The 21130-nt window shown below is 38.1% G+C and overlaps 2 protein-coding genes across 14 annotated transcripts in view; one reads left to right on the top strand and one right to left on the bottom strand.

Moving 5' to 3' along the window:
- Nucleotides 1-18337, bottom strand: part of LOC6503529 (guanine nucleotide-releasing factor 2) — a 28152-nt gene extending 9815 nt beyond the window's left edge. For 3 of the 13 annotated variants that reach the window (XM_014905488.3, XM_032452846.2, XM_032452848.2), the window contains exon 1: nt 112-1896. In XM_014905488.3, coding sequence (XP_014760974.1) covers nt 112-499 — 388 coding nt within the window. In that variant the 5' untranslated portion in view covers nt 500-1896. Of the gene's footprint in view, nt 1-111; nt 1921-14727; nt 15260-17765 lie in introns of those variants that run through there. The other 10 variants (XM_032452852.2, XM_032452850.2, XM_032452845.2 and 7 more) reach the window with 10 other exon arrangements.
- Nucleotides 18338-18623: 286 nt separating this feature from the next.
- LOC6504115 (FAST kinase domain-containing protein 5, mitochondrial) lies at nt 18624-21112 on the top strand. Its single transcript, XM_001964174.4, has 2 exons — nt 18624-20561; nt 20979-21112. The coding sequence occupies exons 1-2, from the start codon at nt 18738-18740 to the stop codon at nt 21066-21068; spliced, it is 1914 nt and encodes a 637-aa protein (XP_001964210.1). The 5' UTR covers nt 18624-18737; the 3' UTR covers nt 21069-21112.
- Nucleotides 21113-21130: the final 18 nt, after the last annotated feature.

Genomic DNA, 21130 nt, shown 5'->3' on the forward strand with positions numbered 1-21130 from the left:
GTGGCAAGTGCCTAGGTCTAGTGGCTAGTGGCCTCAAGGGGGGCTGGGCAGAGCTGGGCCCGGTCTGGTGGAGATTCCGAAATGCCTTTTGGGCGTTTGGCTTTCACTTACGGCACACCGCATTCTTGAGCGGCACAGGTGTGCTGGGCAGTGACGTCTCCCTGCCAGTGGCATCCACATCCACATCCATCTCTTGTGGTATCAGTGGCGTTGATAGCGATGCCAATCGTGGCAGCTTTTTATATTTTCGACGTCTATGGAATTTAATGCTATGCAACGTGTTGCCAGAGTTGCTAGTGTTGCTATTAGTGTTGTTGTTGGTATCTCGAGGCGACCATGATTGTCGTTGTTTTTTTCCAAGATGATGCCTCTGATGATGATGATGATCGTCATCATCATGGCTGGACGTTGGTGGCGTCGGCTTGAGGGTATAGGAGTAGAAACCCCATCGCTCCGCCAGCGCACAATCTCTCAGAAAAGATTCATCAAACTCCGGCATTGCATAATATTACCACTACTATTTTTTTCACTATTTTTTTTTTGTTTTGAAGAAATCAAAACAAAATAACAAAAATGAAAACGAAAAACGAAAACAACACACGCACCAAAACGCCACTCCGTAAGTGGCTTCTTCAAACACGAATTGGAAACAAAACCTTCGATAACATAACACTATTGCATTCGCCGATAAAATATATATCATTAATATTCACGTTTTCTGTTGACTTTCTTTGGCGATCATCAATTGCAACACTTTTGGGGCAGTATTCGATTGTTTTTTTCATGATTTGGCAGTTTAGATAACTTCCGATAACATTTGGGGGGGGGGGGGGGTTATTTACAGAAATAGTTGTTAAAATCAGTGATAAAATATGTTATATATCAATTACAACACATTTTTGGGGAGTATGAGAGCTTTTTTCGATTAATTTTTGATGATTTTTAGGGATTCGATAGCTTCCGATAAGATTTAGGGGGTTTTTGTTTTGGAAACTTGTTAAAATCAGTGATATAAGATGTTATACTTCAACAATAAACTATTAAAACACAATTGTTAGAGGTATAAAGGCCTTTTTCGATTATTTTTCGATGATTTTTTATAATTTTGATAACTACCGATAACCGATAACTACCGATAGGAAGATTTTCTTCAAACAAAAGTATCATAATCACTGATAAAATAAAAATAATTAATAACTAGGATTGATTTCAAGGCACATTTCGATTACTTTTCGATGATTGATTTGATTTTTCCATCGATAACACATCAAAGGAGGTTGTTTTTTTAATTGCCTTTTCCTGTTTTTCACCCCGAAGTGCGATAATTTTTATGGGAAAACTGTTAAAGGTTAGAGGAGGAGGAGGAGGAGGAGGAGACACCCTTCACACTGCCACCATCAAGTGCTGTTTCCGGTTTCCGGAGGGCCAGGCCAGGACGAGGGCCAGACCGAACGGGCTGTCTCTTGCAACGTCAAGTGCACTACTGATTTAATCAATTTACCGATAACCGATAACCAATAACCGCACTTTGTTGCACTTTCTGTGTGCAATTTCTTTCGCTTTCAAGAGCAATTTCCACCAGATTTTCTATCTATATTTCTTTTTTCCATTCAATGGATGGTGGCAGGTCGCCCCCGCAATCTCTGTGGGTGCTGAGAGATGTTGATTAAATAAATCACAAATAAAAATGATTATATTTAGACGGGGATGCTCGGATGGCTCGGATCCGCAGAGAGAGAGGAGATGCTATATCTATTATATTAGAGATTATGGCGGCTGCTGACGGTGTCGCGTTGTCGACTGGAAAGCGCACTGAACTATGAAAATCCGCAAAACGGCAAACGAACTAGCTGGCTAGCTGGCTGACTGGCCGAGAGAAGGCTAACAGCGACGACCCGCTAACATCCAAACCAACAACGACGGCGGCGGCCACCGACCGGCCAACGGCAATGGCAACACATTAGCAACTAGCGCCAAAGTCTCCAAAAACAACAACAAGAGAAGCAACACAAGCAGCAACAGGAGCTACAACAACAACAACAACAACACTCTAACCAAGCAATATCACCATCAACAATTACAACAACAACAACAACAGTAAGCTGCTATTGAGCATCCAATGGCACTTGCTCACCTGGCTCTCCCAGGAGGGAGATGGCAAAGGAGAGGGAGACTCTACCTCTACCTCTCTCTTTGCTTTTTTTTTCTTCAGCTGCACTCGAAAAAACTATAAAGACTTATCTTTATTTTGAAATATTTGAAGAAATTATTAAAACATCATAATTTATTATTTATTTTAGGTTTATTTTATTTATTCATAATTTATTCAAAAATTAAAAACTTTTAAAGGTTTATCTTTTTTTAAAGAATTATTTATGAGTTATTTGGAAAACTTTATAAATTATTTTATAATTCGAAGAATATAGAAGATTTTGAAAAAGTTTCTTTAAGATTTCAAGCCAAGATTCCAATTCTAAGAACTTTGTTTAAAAAAAAATACAAATTGAAGAATTTTTAAATATTTTTTATAAAACATTTTCTAAGAATTTATATAAAATGTTATATTTTTATCAAAAAGTTTCAAGAAATGTTTTTGAAAATTTATATTTTTCATAAGAAACTTGATACTACATTTAACTTTAAGGCCATTAAATAATATAAATTTCTGTATAATTTCTTATCAAATTATATTGAAATTATTATTTTAAGCCTTCCAAAACCGCCCTCCAAAATATCTCTCAGTGCATCGAAAAAAGAGGCAATAGAAAAATGTACAATTTAGTGATAGCCGAACGGTATGTGGCTCCCCAGGCTCTCTTTCGCCTGGGATGCTGCTCTCCCCCACACACGCTCTCTCTCTCCGGGACTCTCCCAGTCTCCACTCTCCCAATCCACCCAATCTCCCTCAATTATCAATCAGCTGGCACACCTGAATGAGCGGCGAAGAGAAAGAGAGAGAAAAAAAGATAATAAATAAATAATAATAAGGGGGTTAACGAGGTTCGGGGGCAGGCACTTAACTAAAGGGGGGTCTGGGCGGATTTCTTCAATTTGCAAGTGGCGGCGCTCGTGACTCGTGTCTCGTGCTCTTGATTCGTGATTCGTGAGTTGCCTTGAAAATGCTGCCGTGCCACCGAGCTGCTGCGCAAATGGGCGAAAATCGAAGGCGTCGCCAAAATTAAATACAAAAGCGTAAAAATTGCACAAAAAACAAATCCCACTACCTGTCCTATATAGTATATCCACAGTATATATCTTTTATGATCCAAAAAGGAGAACAAAAACAAAGGAAAAGCCATTAAGAGAGACAGAGAGAGAGAGAGAGCGGGGGGCTAAGGTCATTCCAGAGGAGCACCGGCCGGCATATCAAGGTCATTGGCCTTATCAGCAATTGTCTTTTAATTGATTTCCATTTTAATTTCTTATTTATTAAATAGAATGTTATTAGAGATAGAGTAGTACTTCTAGTATCCAAAAACAAGAATATAAATAAAGTAATAAAGATAGAGATACTATGGGCTTTACTTTAGTTCCGAAATGGAAACTTATCTAAGATATTTTATCTTATCTGAGACATTATAATGAAATAATAATAATAATAATTAGATTTAAGTAATTATTATAAATATTATTAGATAAATCTTAAACCCCCTCATATTCATTATAATGAAATAGTAATAATAATTATTAGATTTTAAGATTAAAAACAGGAACTCTATTATCTTATCCAGCCCCCATGCCATCTTAGTCCCATTTTAATACCATTACTACCAGATTAAATCCCCATAAAGACCGAAAGCCACCAAGCGGAAGCCAAAATCTTATCAGAAACCCCATAAAATAGTCATATTCCTATATTTCCAATAAAAGAAATAAGAGAAAACCAATAATGAAGTGCACTTCTGGCCAGAAATGCACTTTTCTTTCTCTTTTTCTGGAGGGGGGATTTTGGGGTCGCCTCTGGGGATTCCAATTACATTCCTCCTGGCCCCTGACCCCCTAGCCCCTTTCTGCCACAAAAAGGAGCCTTAGATCGTCACGTTCACCCAATTAATTTGGCCCACTAGCCGCAGAACTGAGAAATGCCAAGCACTCGAACTGGAACTGGTACTGGTACTGGTACTGGTACTGCCACTCGCCCCAGACCCAAATTCGAAAAATAGAAACCCAAACCCGATATCGAAAGCCACCAGCCACTTTGCATGATTGGGAAATTGGATCAGGCAACGGAGTAGCCGCCGGAGCCACCAGAACTCCAAGCCCAGACCAGACCAGGCCATCAGAGCCACCCATCAGAGACCTGGACCTGGCCCAGACTAACCGATTTCGGAGCCACTGAGCGGGTTGGACGAGTCGTGGGGAGTCGATCAAGAGCTGATTTCAGTTCTGGTTCTAGCCAAAAAAAATGCAAAAAAATATAAAAAATAAAGAAGATCTTGAGAAGTACAGGGGAGCCTCGCTAGGATGCACTGTGGTGGCTATATCTTCCACAGTTCTCGTCAGATTCTCAAAAGGAATACCTCAAACGACTTGTGGTCGGATTCCGCATGGTTCTGCATCAAAATGTGGATACAAAATATTTTTTCAATTTTTTTCAAAATTTTCGGGGGAGACCCCTTGTGAAATGCGGGATTTCCGTATATGGCCCAGAGTCATAGCTATATCTCAGCCAATTCTTATCCGATCTTTAAGCGGAGTATCTTAAACTATTTCTGGACCGATTCCCCATCATTTTGCATCAAAATCCTGACATGAAATATTTTTTAAATTTTTTTCAAAATTTTATGGGCAGACCCCTTGTGAAATGCGGGATTTCCGTATATGGCCCAGAGTCATAGCTATATCTCAGCCGATTCTCATCCGATCCTTGAGCGGAATACCTTAAACGATTTCTGGACCGATTCCCCATCATTCTGCATCAAAATCCTGACACGAAATATTTTTTAAATTTTTTTCAAAATTTTATGGGCAGACCCCTTGTGAAATGCGGGATTTCCGTATATGGCCCAGAGTCATAGCTATATCTCAGCCGATTCTCATCCGATCCTTGAGCGGAATACCTTAAACGATTTCTGGACCGATTCCCCATCATTCTGCATCAAAATCCTGACACGAAATATTTTTTAAATTTTTTTCAAAATTTTATGGGCAGGCCCCTTGTGAAATGCGGGATTTCCGTATATGGCCCAGAGTCATAGCTATATCTCAGCCGATTCTCATCCGATCCTTGAGCGGAATACCTTAAACGATTTCTGGACCGATTCCCCATCATTCTGCATCAAAATCCTGACACGAAATATTTCTTAAATTTTTTTCAAAATTTTATGGGGAGACTCCTTGTGAAATGCGGGATTTCCGTATATGGCCCAGAGTCATAGCTATATCTCAGCCGATTCTCATCCGATCCTTAAGCGGAATACCTTAAACGATTTCTGGACCGATTCCTTATCATTCTGCATCAAAATCCTGACACGAAATATTTTTTAAATTTTTTTCAAAATTTTATGGGGAGACTCCTCCCACAAAGGTATATATTTTTCTTGAAAAACCTTAAATGCCACGAAGGTACCCCTGAAGGAGGCTCCACTGTAGCTTAACTGGGCTACGCGGATTTAAAGCGGCTGTCAAATATTTGAGAGTGGGGCGGTGGAGGGCGGGGCGGACCGGTTGGGCGGAGATGACACAAAATTGGTAATTGGCACACACCCGACCCGATCGAGTGGCGATCGGCGATCCGCTGGCGATAATGAAGATCGTTCATAAAAAACTGTCTCTGGTGGGTCGTGTATGCAAAGTCCTCGGGAATCGCAGCAACTTGGCCAATATTTGTTGGCAAGACGCTGGCTTTAACCAGCTTGGAGGGGAGTGGTGGGGAGTAAGCCTATTAGCGAGAGGAGAGCCAAGAAAAAAGTAACAAAAAAATGCGAAAAAAACGAAAACAAAATGTGAAATGTTGAATGAATGAGCACACATGGAAAACAACAAAAAAAAATAGTAAAAAATAAATAAAACAAGAGCTGAGGAATACTTTATTTTTTTTTATTTTTTTTTTTAACTTTTGGAATGCTATGCTTTCTAACTGCCGCGATCGCGATCGCAATAGTTCCTGAACACAAAAAAAAAAATAGCACACACGCAGCCCCAGGGGCGGAGAGAGGGCCACAGAAAAGGGGGTATCTCATCACACATTCCCATCAAAAAAACAAAACAAAAATAATGTCATTTGCTCCACATCGAGCAGGGCCATAAAAAATGGCAACTAAATGACATAATCTGACGGAAAAGAAATAAAAAATAAACAAGATACAACTAGGAGGTGATAATTTTTCATTAAAAAATAGTTTCAAAGTTAAATAATAGTTTCAGTAATAGAATAGTAATAGTTAAGTAATAGTTTTAAGTAAATAAAGGTGATTTTTGTAGATTATTTTGATTTAAAATGTATTTTAAGGGTTATCTGTATTTTTTTTTTAATTTAAAACAAGCTTCTAAATTTTAAGACCATGATTTTTAAGCTTTAAATAGAAAATAAAAGTAAAAAATATATAAAAAATCTATAATTTAAAGTTCTTTTAAGTCAAATAATAAATTAAAAACTAAATATAAGAAAAAAATAAAATAAATCAAAAAATTAAGTAATACCTGCTCCTAGTTTTGGAACCTCACTGTAAATAACAGTTTAACATTACCCCTTTAACATTATTTTAACATCTGTTGGCCGTTCAACCGTGAAAATGTTAATTTGAATTTTGAAAATTACCAAAATTGGTAATCTTATGGGGCTTTTGTTTTATTTTATTTATATTTCAAGTAGATTACTTAATTAAACTGATAATAAAAACTCATAACAATCATTTCTTTCTGTGTAGATTTATAGGGCTTTTAAGGGCTTTGATATTATTTGAAAATAAGTGATTTCTTGCCATAAATATAATAAATAATAAATAATAAATAACACCTTATTTTTTCCAGTGTTTAAGGGCGCGGGCTTTTCTGTTTTGGGAACTCCTTTTGGCTTAGGACTCTTCTTTGTTTTTGTTTTTTTCTCTTTTGTGCTTTTTGCCTTTGGGTTTGCCTTTTTGGCTTTATTTTGGCTCTGACCTTGCCCACCGGTGGGCGGACGATGACGTCACGCGCAGGTGCTGTCATCGGGCAAGTATTTTGTATTTCTCGACCGCCCTTGGCCCCCCCAGGCCCCCCAGGCCCCCCTACCGCCCCCCATTCACCCCTCTCAGAATACAGTGCCAATGAATTGTTGAATTATACATCATTGTGTTTATAATTTGTGTCGATTACTCACTCGAGAATATTGTCGCTTTTCTTAGCTTTTCTGCCTCTCTTTCTTCTCTTTCTTATCTTTATTTATTTGTTTGTTTTATTTTACTTTTTCTTTTATTTTTACTATTTTTTTCCATTTATTTTCACTCACAATTCTTGGCTAATTTTCTTAAGCCATTGTCTTTTTATTATTTAACTTTTCACCTCTCTGTCTGACACTCTCTCACACTATCTCTCTCTCTCTCTCTCTTTTACACAAAAGAAACAAAAAACAATAATAAGAAATAATATTATTTGGAAGAAAACATTAAAGATGTCCGGAAAATAAAAGGCCCGACCGTTCCCGGCAACGGTTAGATAACTTTTGAGCGAGTCCGTCCTCATAATTAATAATTCGCTGCAAACAAAAAACAAAAAACAAAACAAAAAAAAAACAACAACAAAAAAAAACAAGAAACAAACAAAAAATACACACAGAAAACAAAAAGGTACTAAATGGCACAGAAGAAAAAAAAAATAAGAAAAGCAAGAAAAACTTTCAACGCAGCATTTACAAAAAAACGAATTTACTTTTTATTTTATTTTATTTTATTTATTATTTATTATTCATTTATATATTAAAAATGCACTCAAAAAAATAAAGTTCTATCTTCTCTTCAAGATCTATAAATCAAGGGCATTTAGTTTACAAGATTTGATCTAAAAATGTTCTTTTTATGGCTTCTTCAAGGATAGTTTGGGAAAAAGCTAAGAAAAAGTCTATAATTTATAAGAAAAATCTATAAATAATAATGTTCTTTATAATATGTATATATAATAATATGCCATGAATATATAGGATATTTAGGATAATTATGATATAACATAGTCTATAAGATTTATTTATATATTTTTTTAAATATTTTCTCTCTCTGCAGAAGGGGTATTCAGGGCGTATTTGAATGCCCATGCCCCTGCCCCTGCCCAGGCCTATGGAGTCTACAGTATAGTACATAACCGTATAGCTAAAGCCCACTCCCACTCCACGGTATGACGCTATAATGGTGACAGCCCCGATGACGACTTTCTTGTTGTTGTGACTTGGGAATTTTTATGAGTGTGTTTTGTGTGTAAGTGTGTGTGTGTGTGTGTGTGTGTGTGACGGTGACACAATTGTGGGTGTAAAGTGGAGAAGGGGGAGGGGGAGGGGGAGGCAAGGGGCACAACAACGTCATCCACAACTCGAAAAAAAAATAATAATAAATTACAAAAAATAAGGGCCACCTTTTGAAAAGAAAAGTTTTCAGGTTTTTTGAAGAAAATGTTTCACTTTTATGGTTTAAGTTTTTATTAGTTGTTATAATTTATAAAAATAGAAAATACAAAGAAATTAAAAATAAAATTAAAAATTAAACAAAGAAAATTAAAGAAGAAAGTAGGAAAAGGAAGTTTTGAAAAAACAAATCTACTTTTCTTGTAGAATTCTGTGCTTATTTTTGAAATTTCAAGAACCAGAGTTAATTTTTTAAGATTTCTTAAATGTTTCCTTAAGATTTCTTTAAAAATATTCTTCAAAACTAATTTGTATTTATAGTTGCAAGAATCTTGTACTATTTTCCTAGAAAATATTAGTTTTCTTTAAGAAATTTATAGCTGTTTCTTAACTTTAAAAAACCATTTAAAGGATACTATCACAAAAAAAATTTAAAAAAAATATATATTTCATATTTTTGACATATTATTTAAAGCTTTTTACCATTTAAACTTTAATCTACATGAAGCTTCTAAATTTTAAATAAATAATTAAGTAAATACCTTAAGAAAATATCTTTTAAACAGAAAGATAAGATAAATCTCAAAAAAAAAGAAGATAAAATATCTTTCCCAACATCTTTAACTAAAATACTTCCATCTTAACTCATTTCTTGATAATCTCGAACCCCTTTCGCTGATAATTTTTTAAGAAATCTCATTGTTTTAATAAAAAATTAATAATTTCAAGCACCAAAAGTCAAAATCGTAGTAATAATGAAACGGTTAAGCGGTGATTGGAGGTGAATACCCGCCAATTAATTGGATTTCTCATCAATTCTGAATGAATCTTTCACTTTCAAGCCACAATGAATGAAATCTTTTTCAAAAAAGAAAGAAAATGAGAAGGGGCGTGCTATTATCATACAGAAAATAGATAAAAAAAAAGTTTATGAATTAAAGACACAATAACTGGCCAATAGACACGCTTCAGATAGTCTGAAGCTACAGAAGAAAGCCAGAGAAGAGCCAGAGAAGCATGAAAGAAAGAATGAAAGTTAACCTATGTACATATCTATGTAGACTGAAGACTGTAGACTGAAGAGCCACCTCGTACCACCTCGATTGGGTGAACAATTATGACATAGACTGTATAGTTCAAAAGCGACAATGTGCGATATGAAAATGAAATCGGTTGGAAAGCAAAAGTGCATAATGGCAATTGTGTAAGTGAAAAGCCAAAGCCAATGGCCAAAAGCCATAAGGCAACAAAACAAAGCAAACAAAGCCGTTTAAAGAAGCCCACAATCAAGAGTTGACATTAAAGTACCACCTGGGAGGGCTGGGGGAGGGAAAGCGCCATCTCATACGTGACCATAAGCCCACCTACCCATCCCATAGAGGTGGTATAGTTTCAAAACCGCACCAACGATTTCACTCAAAAACACCACTCGAATCATCTTTCAACTACCCACTTTCCGATGACCTAAAGGGCCAGTGCTCTAAAATTCCGAGTTATTATTTTTTATTGATGTTTTAGACCAAAGGTCTTAGGTCGTAGGCCTTAAATGCCTTTTAAGGGCGAGTCTTGCCTCTTCAAAACTAAACTGCTTTGTATTTGAATGGAATAAGAGTTGAAAAGGGCTATAAATTAAGAGTTAAGCGATGAAAAGTGATAGTTTCGATAAGTTATCGATAAATTGGGGATTAAAAGTGGGTGGTTCTAAGAGATTATGGGGATTAGAGGGCTTGTAGAGGCTTATAGTTGTGGTTTAGAGAGAGAGTATCTAAGTTATACAGTTGAAAAGGGCTTTAAATTAAGTGTTGAGATAAAAAAGTGATAGTTTCGATAAGTTATCGATAAATTGGGGCCTTAAAGTGGGTGGTTCTATGAGATTATAGAGCTTAAAGGTCTTCTATAGGCTTATAGTTGTGGTTTAGATCGAGTATCTGAGTTATAGAGTTGGAAATTAAAACAAATACTATTTAAATAATACCATAAAATACTAAATAGTACTAGTTAATACCAAATAATACTTAAAACAATGCTTAAACTCTAAAAAACAAACATTTAAACCGTATTTCAGTTAAAATCTATAACTTTTTCAACCCGCAAGTGACATTTAACTAACTAGTACAGTAACTAACTCCTAAAACCAACTAACTAACCAGGGAAGCTTAAACTTTGACCATAAATTACTAGAAACTACTGGAATATTTTTCTTAAAATAAAATACTATAGCCCAGAGCCTATAGTCTATAGTGTTTTGCTTTGAGAGTGCCGGGGCCCTATCTGGTAATCGGTCGTTTCAATTAAATAATTTTCAACTAATAAAGGGCAAGGGGGAGGCAAAGGGGTGGCGAGTCAGTAAAGAAATAAAAGCATCTGTTCCTGGCCAATTAAGAGCACTTTTTGTGCCCTTTAACCGCTTGACTTTTAACGCCTCCACTCCCCCACTTGCCCAGCTTCGCTCTCCCTAAGGTCAGGGTCAGTCGAGAGGGTGGACTGGACTTGGACTGGACTGGAAACTGAAGGCAATTCCTGGTAGCCATCCTGCCATATCCTGGCAGAATATCAACCACAAACGGACGCAAATCATTCCAAGAAATTGCAATCGGAATAGGAATCGGAATCGGAACTGCTCTTGTTTAAAATAAACCAACCACCCAACCACCCACCCACTCATCCACTTCAATTGCTTTGTGAGTGATATCCTGGACCTGTCCCCTGACACATGTCCTGAGTCCTTTTGCAAAATGATTGCAATTCCCAGTAACAGGAAGTACTTTTTTCTAAAAGAGTTTTTAAACTTATGACCTATGACTTTTATTATTTCCATTTAAAATGAATTAAATAATGACAACCCCCCCTTGACAACAAATTGTTATTGATTTTTGATATTTTTTTGTTTAAGAATTGTGAATAAAATGGCATTTGAAGCAACAGGTGACAGGTTGGAAGCACCAGTTGGCTAGTTAGTTAGAAAGTGCAGTGAAAGCCAATACACACTCCAATACACACACACAACAAACACACACTCACACACACACATACACACTTTTGTTCAATCAACAAACAATTAAACAAAAAATAAAACCCAATTTCCAAATACCCATTTACATTTACATTTTCAAACAATAATACTACACATTTTCATTTTCATTTATTTAGAGGGAGATTGCTCTGTCCGTCTGTCCGCTTGTCCGTCTGTCCGCTTGTCCCTCTGTCCGCTTGTCCGTTTGTCTAGAGAATGTGTGTTTTTTTTGCCACAAATGCTGACAATTCCAACAATGTGGACATAAGAGACGACAGCAGACCAGGCAGGGACCTGAAAGCCCAGCGATTAGATTAGATACCAAAGGCCAGATACCAGACCCCGTCTAGATATCAAGTTAGGCCCCTCAGCAAGTGATATACTAGTCGAGGGCAACTAATTCCCAAATATCTAAGCTTTTATGAGCCAGCATCCTGTCGCAAATCAATCGAAATGGAGGGAAATTAGTCATGATAGGTGGACTTTTATCCCAAAAAATGGGTTATGGAGTTTAAGATGGATGGAAATTAGACTTTTTGGATTAAAAACTGAAAAATACTAGCTTTCTTTAGAGTCTAGGACTAATTACTTTGTAAGTTTAGACTTTTAAGAGCCTTTTTCTTAAAAAAAAGTGTTTTTTGGACCAGATTTAGAGATATTTTAGTCAGATCTCTTTAATTTGTGTAGATTTCTTCATGATATGTTATATGATTCACCTACTACCCTCCTAGAATATTATTCCCAAGTTTCAGAACAATTGGAGCAATACTTTCAGAGTTACAAACTGAAAACCTTGTTTTTCCCCAAAAAATTGTGTTTTTTGAATAATATTTCAACACATTTCAGCCATAACTTTGTACCTAGTGTAGATTTCGACCTGATATGATATATGATACACCTACTATACCTCTAAAACATAATCCTCAAGTTTCAGAAGGATATGAGCTGAACTTTCCGAGTTATAAACTGAAAACCTTGCCTACTTATCACTTTAAAAGAGTTTGTCACAAAAAAGTGTGTTTTATGGCTAATATTTCAAGATTATTCGATATTTCAGACATAACTAGTATACCCCTTGACCTGATATGTGTTATAATAGACCTACTATACCTCTAAAACATAATCCCCAAGTTTCAGATGTATTGAAGCAATACTTTCCGAGTTATAATCTTTAAAACTTCACTATTGTTTAAATACAATTTTGAGGACTACTCGAGGACCTTTTCAATAAAGTTTCAGACATAACTAGTATACCCCTTGATCTGATATCCTATATGATACACCTACTACCTCCCCAGAACACAATCCCCAAGTTTCAGCTCCATCAGAGTAATACTTTCCCAATTACAATCGAAAAAAGCTAATCCCTCTCGATAACTAATCGATAAAAGTGTAGATCTCTGGGATATAGTCTTCAATAACAATAATAGAGTCCCCCCCTTAAAGAAATCTAGCCAGAAATTGCATAATTTCTCTCTCCATCTAAAAAGTGGCGTAACAAAATCGAAATAGATCCCAATGGGTCAGTAATTGATCAGCAATTGAGGCATCTGGGATCGATTCAGAGGCCTCTGGGCACTAGGCCCCCCCCTGACAGACTCCGATTCGGATTCTCAGATCAATTTGCTCCATTATGATCGCCTAATTTGTGGCAATTGCCAGAGAAGATGATGACTCTTCCATCTCCATCTCGATTATTCCATTATCTCGACTTGATGATCGCATTCCATAGCTTCCATTGCTTCCATAACTAACATTACTAGCATTTTTTTTGTGATGAGATATAGCCTGTATAGCCCCCTCTCTCTCCTCTCAACTGTTGCTGTCTCTGTTGCTCATGGCTCAAGGCCACTGGAACTGGAACTTCCAGCCAATTGTTTTCTGTTTGTTTTTATTTTTTTTTCATTTTTTTTCTCTCTTGTTTGACTGAAAAAAACTGCAAACTTTAAGCTCTTTTTGTATCTTTTTTTTCTTTTTTTTTTTGCATAAAGATCTGTTGGAAGTGCATTCTAAATTCCTGACTTTGATCTTGAAAAGCTGTTATCGCTTATCTTTTCGATAAGAAATTTACTGATAAGCAAGATATCGTAGAGATTGTTGGGCTTGGAATGTTTTTAAGAGAAAGAGAGGGTTCCGGTTCTTGAGATTGCGATTTAGATCTTTAGATTGTGATAGTTATCGATAGATTATAATAGATTTTGATAGATCATGATCTATAGATCTATGATTATACAGGTTTTTGAAAGATTATTCTACTTTTCAATAGATTATGATGTAGATCTATAGATTATGATAGTTTTAGATAGAATATGATAGTTTTCGATAGATTATAATCGATTTTGAGAGATTCTCATGATTTTCGATACATTATAATACATATTTTGATAGATTATGACAGTTTTCGATAGATGATATGATTATATGATCTATGATTGTACAAGTTTTTGATAGATTATGCTAGTTATCGATTGAAAATGATATTTTTCGATATATTGCGATATTTTTCGATAGATTATAATCGATTTTGATAGATTATGATGTAGATCTATAGAATATAATAGATAGAATGTAAAAAGTTCTCTAGATTATATTATAGGCCTACAGATTATAATAATTTTCGATAGAAAATGTCAGTTATCTATTGATTACAATAGTTTTCGATATATTATAATCGATTTTGATAGATTCTCATAATTTTCGATAAACTATAATGTATATTTTCGATAGATTATGACAGTTTCCGATAGATTATAATAGTTTTCTATAGAATTTGATGAAAATCTATAGATTCTACTATAGTTCTCTGGCTTAAATTGTTTATAATACTTTTCTCTAGATTCTACTATTTTTTTAAAATAAATCTACCAAAAGAACACCTAGTAGTCTCCCTACTACTCCCTACTTCTCCCCACTTCTACTCCTACTAAGTAGCATTATTAAGTAGCCCTATTAGTAACTATTATAAAACTCACATTCCTCTAGAGTTTCAAAACAAATCAAGTAAGTAACTAGTATTTGCCAAGTATTTGTTGTTGGGAAATTAATAAACAATAAGTGAGAGCGAGACTGTTTGGAAAATGATTCACTCTCCAGACTGGGCGGGAACTCTCAGACATTCTATCTCATAACTAATATCTAATATCTAATAGATAGATATATGTGTGTATATCCCTCAGATACATACTTGTGCTAGTGGATCCATGGAAGCAGGAGTGAGCTCCTGGGGAGGAGGGATTCGAATCCACAATAATCGCCGCATCATCCGCACTGGCGGCCCGATTAAAGGGACGAGGTTTCCGATTTTTGAAACGCAATCGCAGCTCAGTATTAAGAACTCGCATGTTTTTTTCCCCTTTTTTTATATTTTTTTAATAAAAAAAAGAACAGGAAGTAGTAGTAACTCCCCACCCACTAAAGAGTCAAGCTATGGGGGCGCGGGAATTGGAGCAAACGCCTCAGCGACTCCACACATCGATCGGTTCTCGATTGGATCCACTGATCACTGATCACTGATCACTAAACACAACAGATCACAAAAAAACTCAACAAAAAACACTTTAAAACAAGGCAATTGGGGAGAGCCCTCTAATGTGATATCACGAGCGTGGTATTTCTACAAAAACTCAATAAAAATAATCATCGAAACGAGCAACAACCGTCCAACCGAACCGCTTTTGTGAAAATTTCGCGTGCGACTGAGCCACCCAAACCCCAAACCCAAACCCAACCCAACCACTGAACCCACTCGGCGGTAGGTGATCCGACGGTAGGTGAGCGGTAAGCGGTAAGGCGGTAAATGGTGAGCGGTACTGGCAAGCGGTAAGCGATGAGCTACGAAGCTCCCGAACCTCCAACAGCCAGCCAGCTGGGAGCGTAAAAAGTTTCGCAATCTAATCGCCGAGTGGACGACACCAGAGATGATCATCTGGCTAGTAGGGCTGGCTTTTTAAGGGGGTATATAGCTTTTTTTTTTTAATTAAAAAAAAAAACAATAAAAACATTTTTGTTTTTACACTACCTACTGGAAATAACTCTTTAATTTTCTAAATAGGGGTGGTTCTGGAAGAGTTCTATAGTTGAGTTCTAAAATATTTCTTATTTATTTTATTTTTTATCTTTTTTTATACCTAATCTTTTATTTCTTCATCTAATATCTCTTGTAACAATTTATAAAGAAATCATTTAAAATAAATGTAATCATAGCTTTTGGTCAAGGATTATTATTTTTTAATAAATATATATATATTTTTTAGAAATGTAAAAATATAAGAACTCTAATAAGACAAAAAACAAAGAACAACTAAAATATTACAAAATAAGAAGCTTCTATTCCTGGGACAAGAAAGTACTTTCACTTTTATTTCTATATTATATTGTTACTATTATTATTTATATATTTTATATAATATATATATTTTTTTTGGCGCCAATATTTTTATATATATTTTTTTAATTTTCTGTTTAAAAAAATACCTATATATAGAACCATAGAACAAAGTATGTTTAGAATTTTATTTCTAAATAAATAACTAAAAGGTAAGAGTTCTAAATATGAGATACATAATTTTTATACCTTTTTATATATTGTTTATTTTTTTCATATATTGTATAATTTTTGTTATTTTATTATATTTATTATTTTTTCCTTTAAAGCTTCTCTTGGAAACAAGACCTCTACTAAGAAAGAAATGCAATATTGTATACAATTTCCCAATAATTTTAGTCATAAAAAAATAGAAACAAAGCCCAGTCATCACTGAGAGCTCTGTAGACTCGTTTTTCTTAACCAGAGAACTACCTATTATTATTTTTTTTATTTTATTTTTTTTTTGTAGACACTGTCAGTGAACTATTATTGCCGAGCGATTGGCGGCGTTATCAGAGGAGGGTCTGTTATCAGACTTTGGCAACAATCAGGCAGTCAGCTGGCGGGTCTAGAGTTTCTTTATTTTTTTTTAGCAAGTTTTTATTGCAATTTTTAATAGCATTTTTTCTGCTAAAAAATAAGAGAAAAACAGCTAAACAATAGATGGTTTTATTTAAAGTATTATAACTATTTATTTGATTATTACTTTATTTATTTAAATATTTTTTGTAAAAGAAATAAAAACAAAGTCCACCTGACCTGCAAAGTATGCTAACTTTTTGCGAAAAAAAATCAGAAATCACAAAAGCCAGCAACTCTTTTTGAATTTTAATTATTTATTTCTGTGAAAAGGACTAACCAGGACTAACCGGCAGGACTCGAAGGATCTCGAAGGATAAAAACAATATCCATTATCGTGGTGGAATTAAACAGAATTTTAGTTGGAATTCTGACATTTGTGTTTAATTGTGGGTGGAATTTCCGGGAAAATACAATTTTGCAATAAAATATAGTTGGAGAGTTGCAAGTTGAGATTTGTGGCAAGGGTGGCAGGGATGTGGGGGGAGTAATCTCTCTCCCACATGACTCTTTGACTTTTAAAGGGGGGAGGGGGAGAAAATAAAGAGCTTATGTTTTTGAAAACTATTTGTTTGTATTTATTTTCGGACAAAATAATAAATAAAGTGTTTAATTTTTCGCACAAGGATTACTGACTTTTCCTATTGGCTGGAAAAGCGGAAAAGATTGGGGGATAAGAGGAGGAAGAGTGGGAAAAAGGGGAAGAAGTAAGAAGTGGGAGGAGGAGGTGTAGGAGAGGGAGAGGGAGAGGGAGTGGGAGGCAACTGCAACTGCATCAGAGGCAGCAGCAGTAGCAGCAGCGGCAGCAGCAGCACCGTGCTGAGATGCTAAAAATAGACTTGTTGACAGCTTCCAAAATGAGAAAAAAAAAAAAAAGGAAAAAAAAGGAAAGAAAAAAAAGAAAAGAACGAGATGCAACGCTGCTGCTCCGGAAAATCTTACCCGGAGACCCCGGAGGAAAATCAAGGAGTAGCACGGATGCAGAAGACCCACACACACACACATACACACATACACTCTCCCAGAGAGAGAGAGAGAGAGAGAGCTAGAGCGAGAGAGAGGGCGAGGGCGAGGGAGAGAGAGAGCTAGCGAGAGTTGGAAGAGAGAAACGAAAAAGAGCGAGCTAAGAAAAAGGGAAGCCAAATCCCACGCCCCCCCACCCCCACCGACCAAAAAAAAATCCCAAAGAACAAGAAGGCAAAGAAGGAACAAAAAAAAATACATCTTTTTTTTGTTATTTTTTTGGCAATTCCTTGAAATTAAAACAATAGACTTACCAATTTTTTGCAGTATATTCATGGCTGTTGATTATTTTAGGTTCCTTTTTTGTGATTCCGAGGATGAATCCGATTTCCAGGAGCCAGTTGCTCCACTCCTCCGGGTTGGACCCCCCACCTCCTCCTCCACCGTCGACTGCTGCTGCTGCTGCTTCTTCGTCTTCTCCTCCCGTTTCCTTTGCCTTTTGATTCTTCTGCAGCCGCCGCACACACACACACACACACACACGCACGCATACACTCTTACATCGGGGGGCGCGCACACACACCACACACACACACACACTCGAACACACACACACTCTGCAGGAGGAGCTTCTACCGTGGCCTGTTTACGATCGCCGCCTTTTTTCCGCTCGATTCGCTAATTTGTCACTGCACTTTGCCGCCAATCTGGCCGGGAGTTGTTGTTGCTTCTGTTTGCGTTGCATTGAATTCAAGCAAATCGCTTTCGTACGAGCCAAAAAAAATATACAAAAAAAAATAACAATTCACGCACTGGAGCTGCTGCTGGATGCCCAGTGACAGTTTTCAAAACATCGGCTACTTCGATGTTTGGCAGGGCTGCATCACCATTTTTCCCCTCCATCTAGTATTATCTAGTATTACATTAAGTATTTTAGTGAATTTTCAAATTGGTCACACTAATTTCCCCAACCGGGCTAGATTTAAAACCCGGTTTAGTAGATGGGCTCAGCAGAACCTTTTAGCTAGCGATGGCACAATTCACCAAACTAGAGAGGAGCTCTTGGTCGATTTCAGCTTTTATTTTATCAATACTTCGCTTTTTGAGCTTTGCAGCACTGATTTTTTACAACTTTGCAGCCCTGGTTTTTGCCCGCGCGAATAAATCTGGTATTAAATTCGGTATTAAATGGGACCACACTATAAATACAGCTGTTTTTCCGGCAACCGCATTTTATTTAAAGGCTTTCATAACTTTGGTTTTCGCTTGTTTTGAATGAAATAAGCATGTGGAGTAGGTCGCAGAGCCTCTGGCGGAGATTGGGCCACCAGGCCACACGGTTACTTAACCGCCAACTGGGTACTTCGGCTGTGTTGCCGGCCCGCATCTTTGCGGATCGAGAGAATCAGTTCGCCCACAACATTCTGACGGAGTCCCTGAAGCCCTACCAGATCCTGAGGCCCCTGCAAGAGGACAGGCAGCGTACGCCCACCGATGGCTTCCTATCCTCCAGCTCCAATAGCTACGCCAGCCCCGAGGATCTCTATGATAACTTCCTGGGCATGGTCCAGTACTGTGCCGGCCAGGATCTGCAGATTAGTGACGCCCGCTTCGATGGATTTGTTCGCTGCTACTGCGAGGAGCTGCATCGGCTGACGGATGACCAGCTGTTGGGATCGCTGCGCGCCCTGTGCGAGCTACCCGTCCCGGAATCGACCAAAACCCGCAACTACATGGAACTGTGGAACACTCTGGACATCGAGTGCTGTCGCCGGATTGAACGGTGGAGCAGCGACCGGCTGTTGCTGGTGAGCGATGCCTGGTATCGGCTCGGTCTGGTCCGGATAGGCGAGTATGTGTGGCTGGCCCTCAAGAAGCTGGGACGTCGCCTGCGAAAGCTACCGCCCGAGCAACTGGTCCAGGCCATGTTCCTCTGCAACCTGCTGCGTCGTCCCGTCTTCGAAATGTTCGACTTCGAACTGAATCTGGCGCGCTGTGTGGACCAGATGACACTGGCCGAGCTGGGCGTAATGGCGATGGGCTTCTTCAAGACGCAGACGCCCATCCGGAATCCGGAGCTACTCTCCCAGATATACGAACGCCTCGGCCAGGAACTGGACACCGTGGAGGACATACCGCTGGTGGCGCTGCTGAAGGTGTTGCGCTACAGCAGCAAACTGCCGCAGGTGGAGCCGCTGAAGAAGCTCCTCTCCGCCCTGGAATCGCGTGTGGAGCACGTCTCCCTCCTGGCCTGCCTGCACATAGCCCTTCTAGGCTGTGAGCTGCAGACCTGCAACGACGAGCTGGTGGAGCGCATCCTCTTGCGCTTCGAGCGGGAGTGCGAGTCGGCCCGGCTGAAGGATCTGGAGCGCATCTGCCTGGTGATGGCACTTTTCAACCTGAAGACGCCGTCGGGCGTGGAAGGGAGGCTGGCGGCCCGAATTCCGGACATTCTGCGGCAGCGTCTGGACGAGATTGTGCGGCATCCGCGTTGCTTCACGAACTGCCTGCAGTTCCTCAGCATGCGCGGCGTCTACGACGTGGAGCTGCTGGGCGTAGCGCTGGAGCGGCGCTTCCTGCATCACGCCTACAAGAATGGCCTGCCCGGCAGGGAGTACTTCCACCTGGACGGATTGGCGCGACTCCTGGGCCCGGGAGAGTACCAGGGCGCCCTGCTCACCGACCGCCAGCTGCAGCAAATGGGTCGCCTCTATACCCAATACATCCCCAAGAACGACGGCCGCTTCAAGCTGAACAACACGGATCGCATTCTGGTGGAGATTAGGGAGGCGGCCTCGCAATTCCATCGCCACCTGACCTTTAAGCACGTCCTGCCGCACTACGATCGCTGTGATCTGGTGCTCTGCTACGACCGGCGACAAGGAAGAGCTCTGCCTTTGGAGGGGAATCCGGGCACGGAGGACTACAGTGGCGTCATCCTGACCAGGAGGCATCTGCTGGGCGAGATCAGGGCTGCAGACGATCAAATAGCCACTGTGGTGATGGTTATAGCCGGCTGGAATAATGTTATCCGGGGCAAGGATCGGTTCACAGGACAAATGGACATGAAATTGAAGCAATTGAGGCAACTGGGTCATGATCCTGTGGTGGTAGGTGGTTTAGCTCTGAGGGCAGAGCTTTCTAAGAGCTTTTTTTTGGGGAGTATCGGGTATTTATGTCTTATACTCTTTCCTCTTATACTCTTTTCCTGAAAAAGAATGAGACAGCCTCTAAGTTTTTCAAAGAAACAAGTCATTTATTTTATTTTCATTAATTTAATTATTAATTTTATTACTTAAAGAGTTAAAAAACTATTAATTTTATTTAAAAAAAAAGCTAAAAAAAAGCTAATTTAAATAGCTATTCCAAGGATAACAAAAAAAAACGTCTTATTACAAAAAGTAGTTTACAAAAAAAAGTTTAAAAAAACCGAAGAAAACTCCCTAAAAAAAATCTAAAAAATAGAAAAATATCTATTAAGAAATACTAAATATTTATTTTAAAAAAAATGTCTATTTCTCCGGCAGATCTATTGGCATGAATGGCGGGAACTGGAAACGGCGCAGGATCGGCAGGACTTTCTCAAGCGACGCCTCAGCCAAGGGGCCAGGATATAAAAGGTTAGGCCAGGACATGCCAGGATATAGCCAGGATATCGGAATAAAAAGAAATAAAAAAA

This window comes from Drosophila ananassae, chromosome XL, assembly GCF_017639315.1.
Source record: "Drosophila ananassae strain 14024-0371.13 chromosome XL, ASM1763931v2, whole genome shotgun sequence".
Lineage (NCBI taxonomy): Eukaryota > Metazoa > Arthropoda > Insecta > Diptera > Drosophilidae > Drosophila > Drosophila ananassae.

Excerpts from the sequence above, each read along its gene's own strand:
- LOC6504115 (XM_001964174.4), top strand. The coding sequence starts at position 18,738 with ATGTGGAGTAGGTCGCAGAGCCTCTGGCGGAGATTGGGCCACCAGGCC. Across the intron at positions 20,562-20,978 it reads TGGGTCATGATCCTGTGGTG|ATCTATTGGCATGAATGGCG; the intron begins GTAGGTGGTTTA and ends TTTCTCCGGCAG.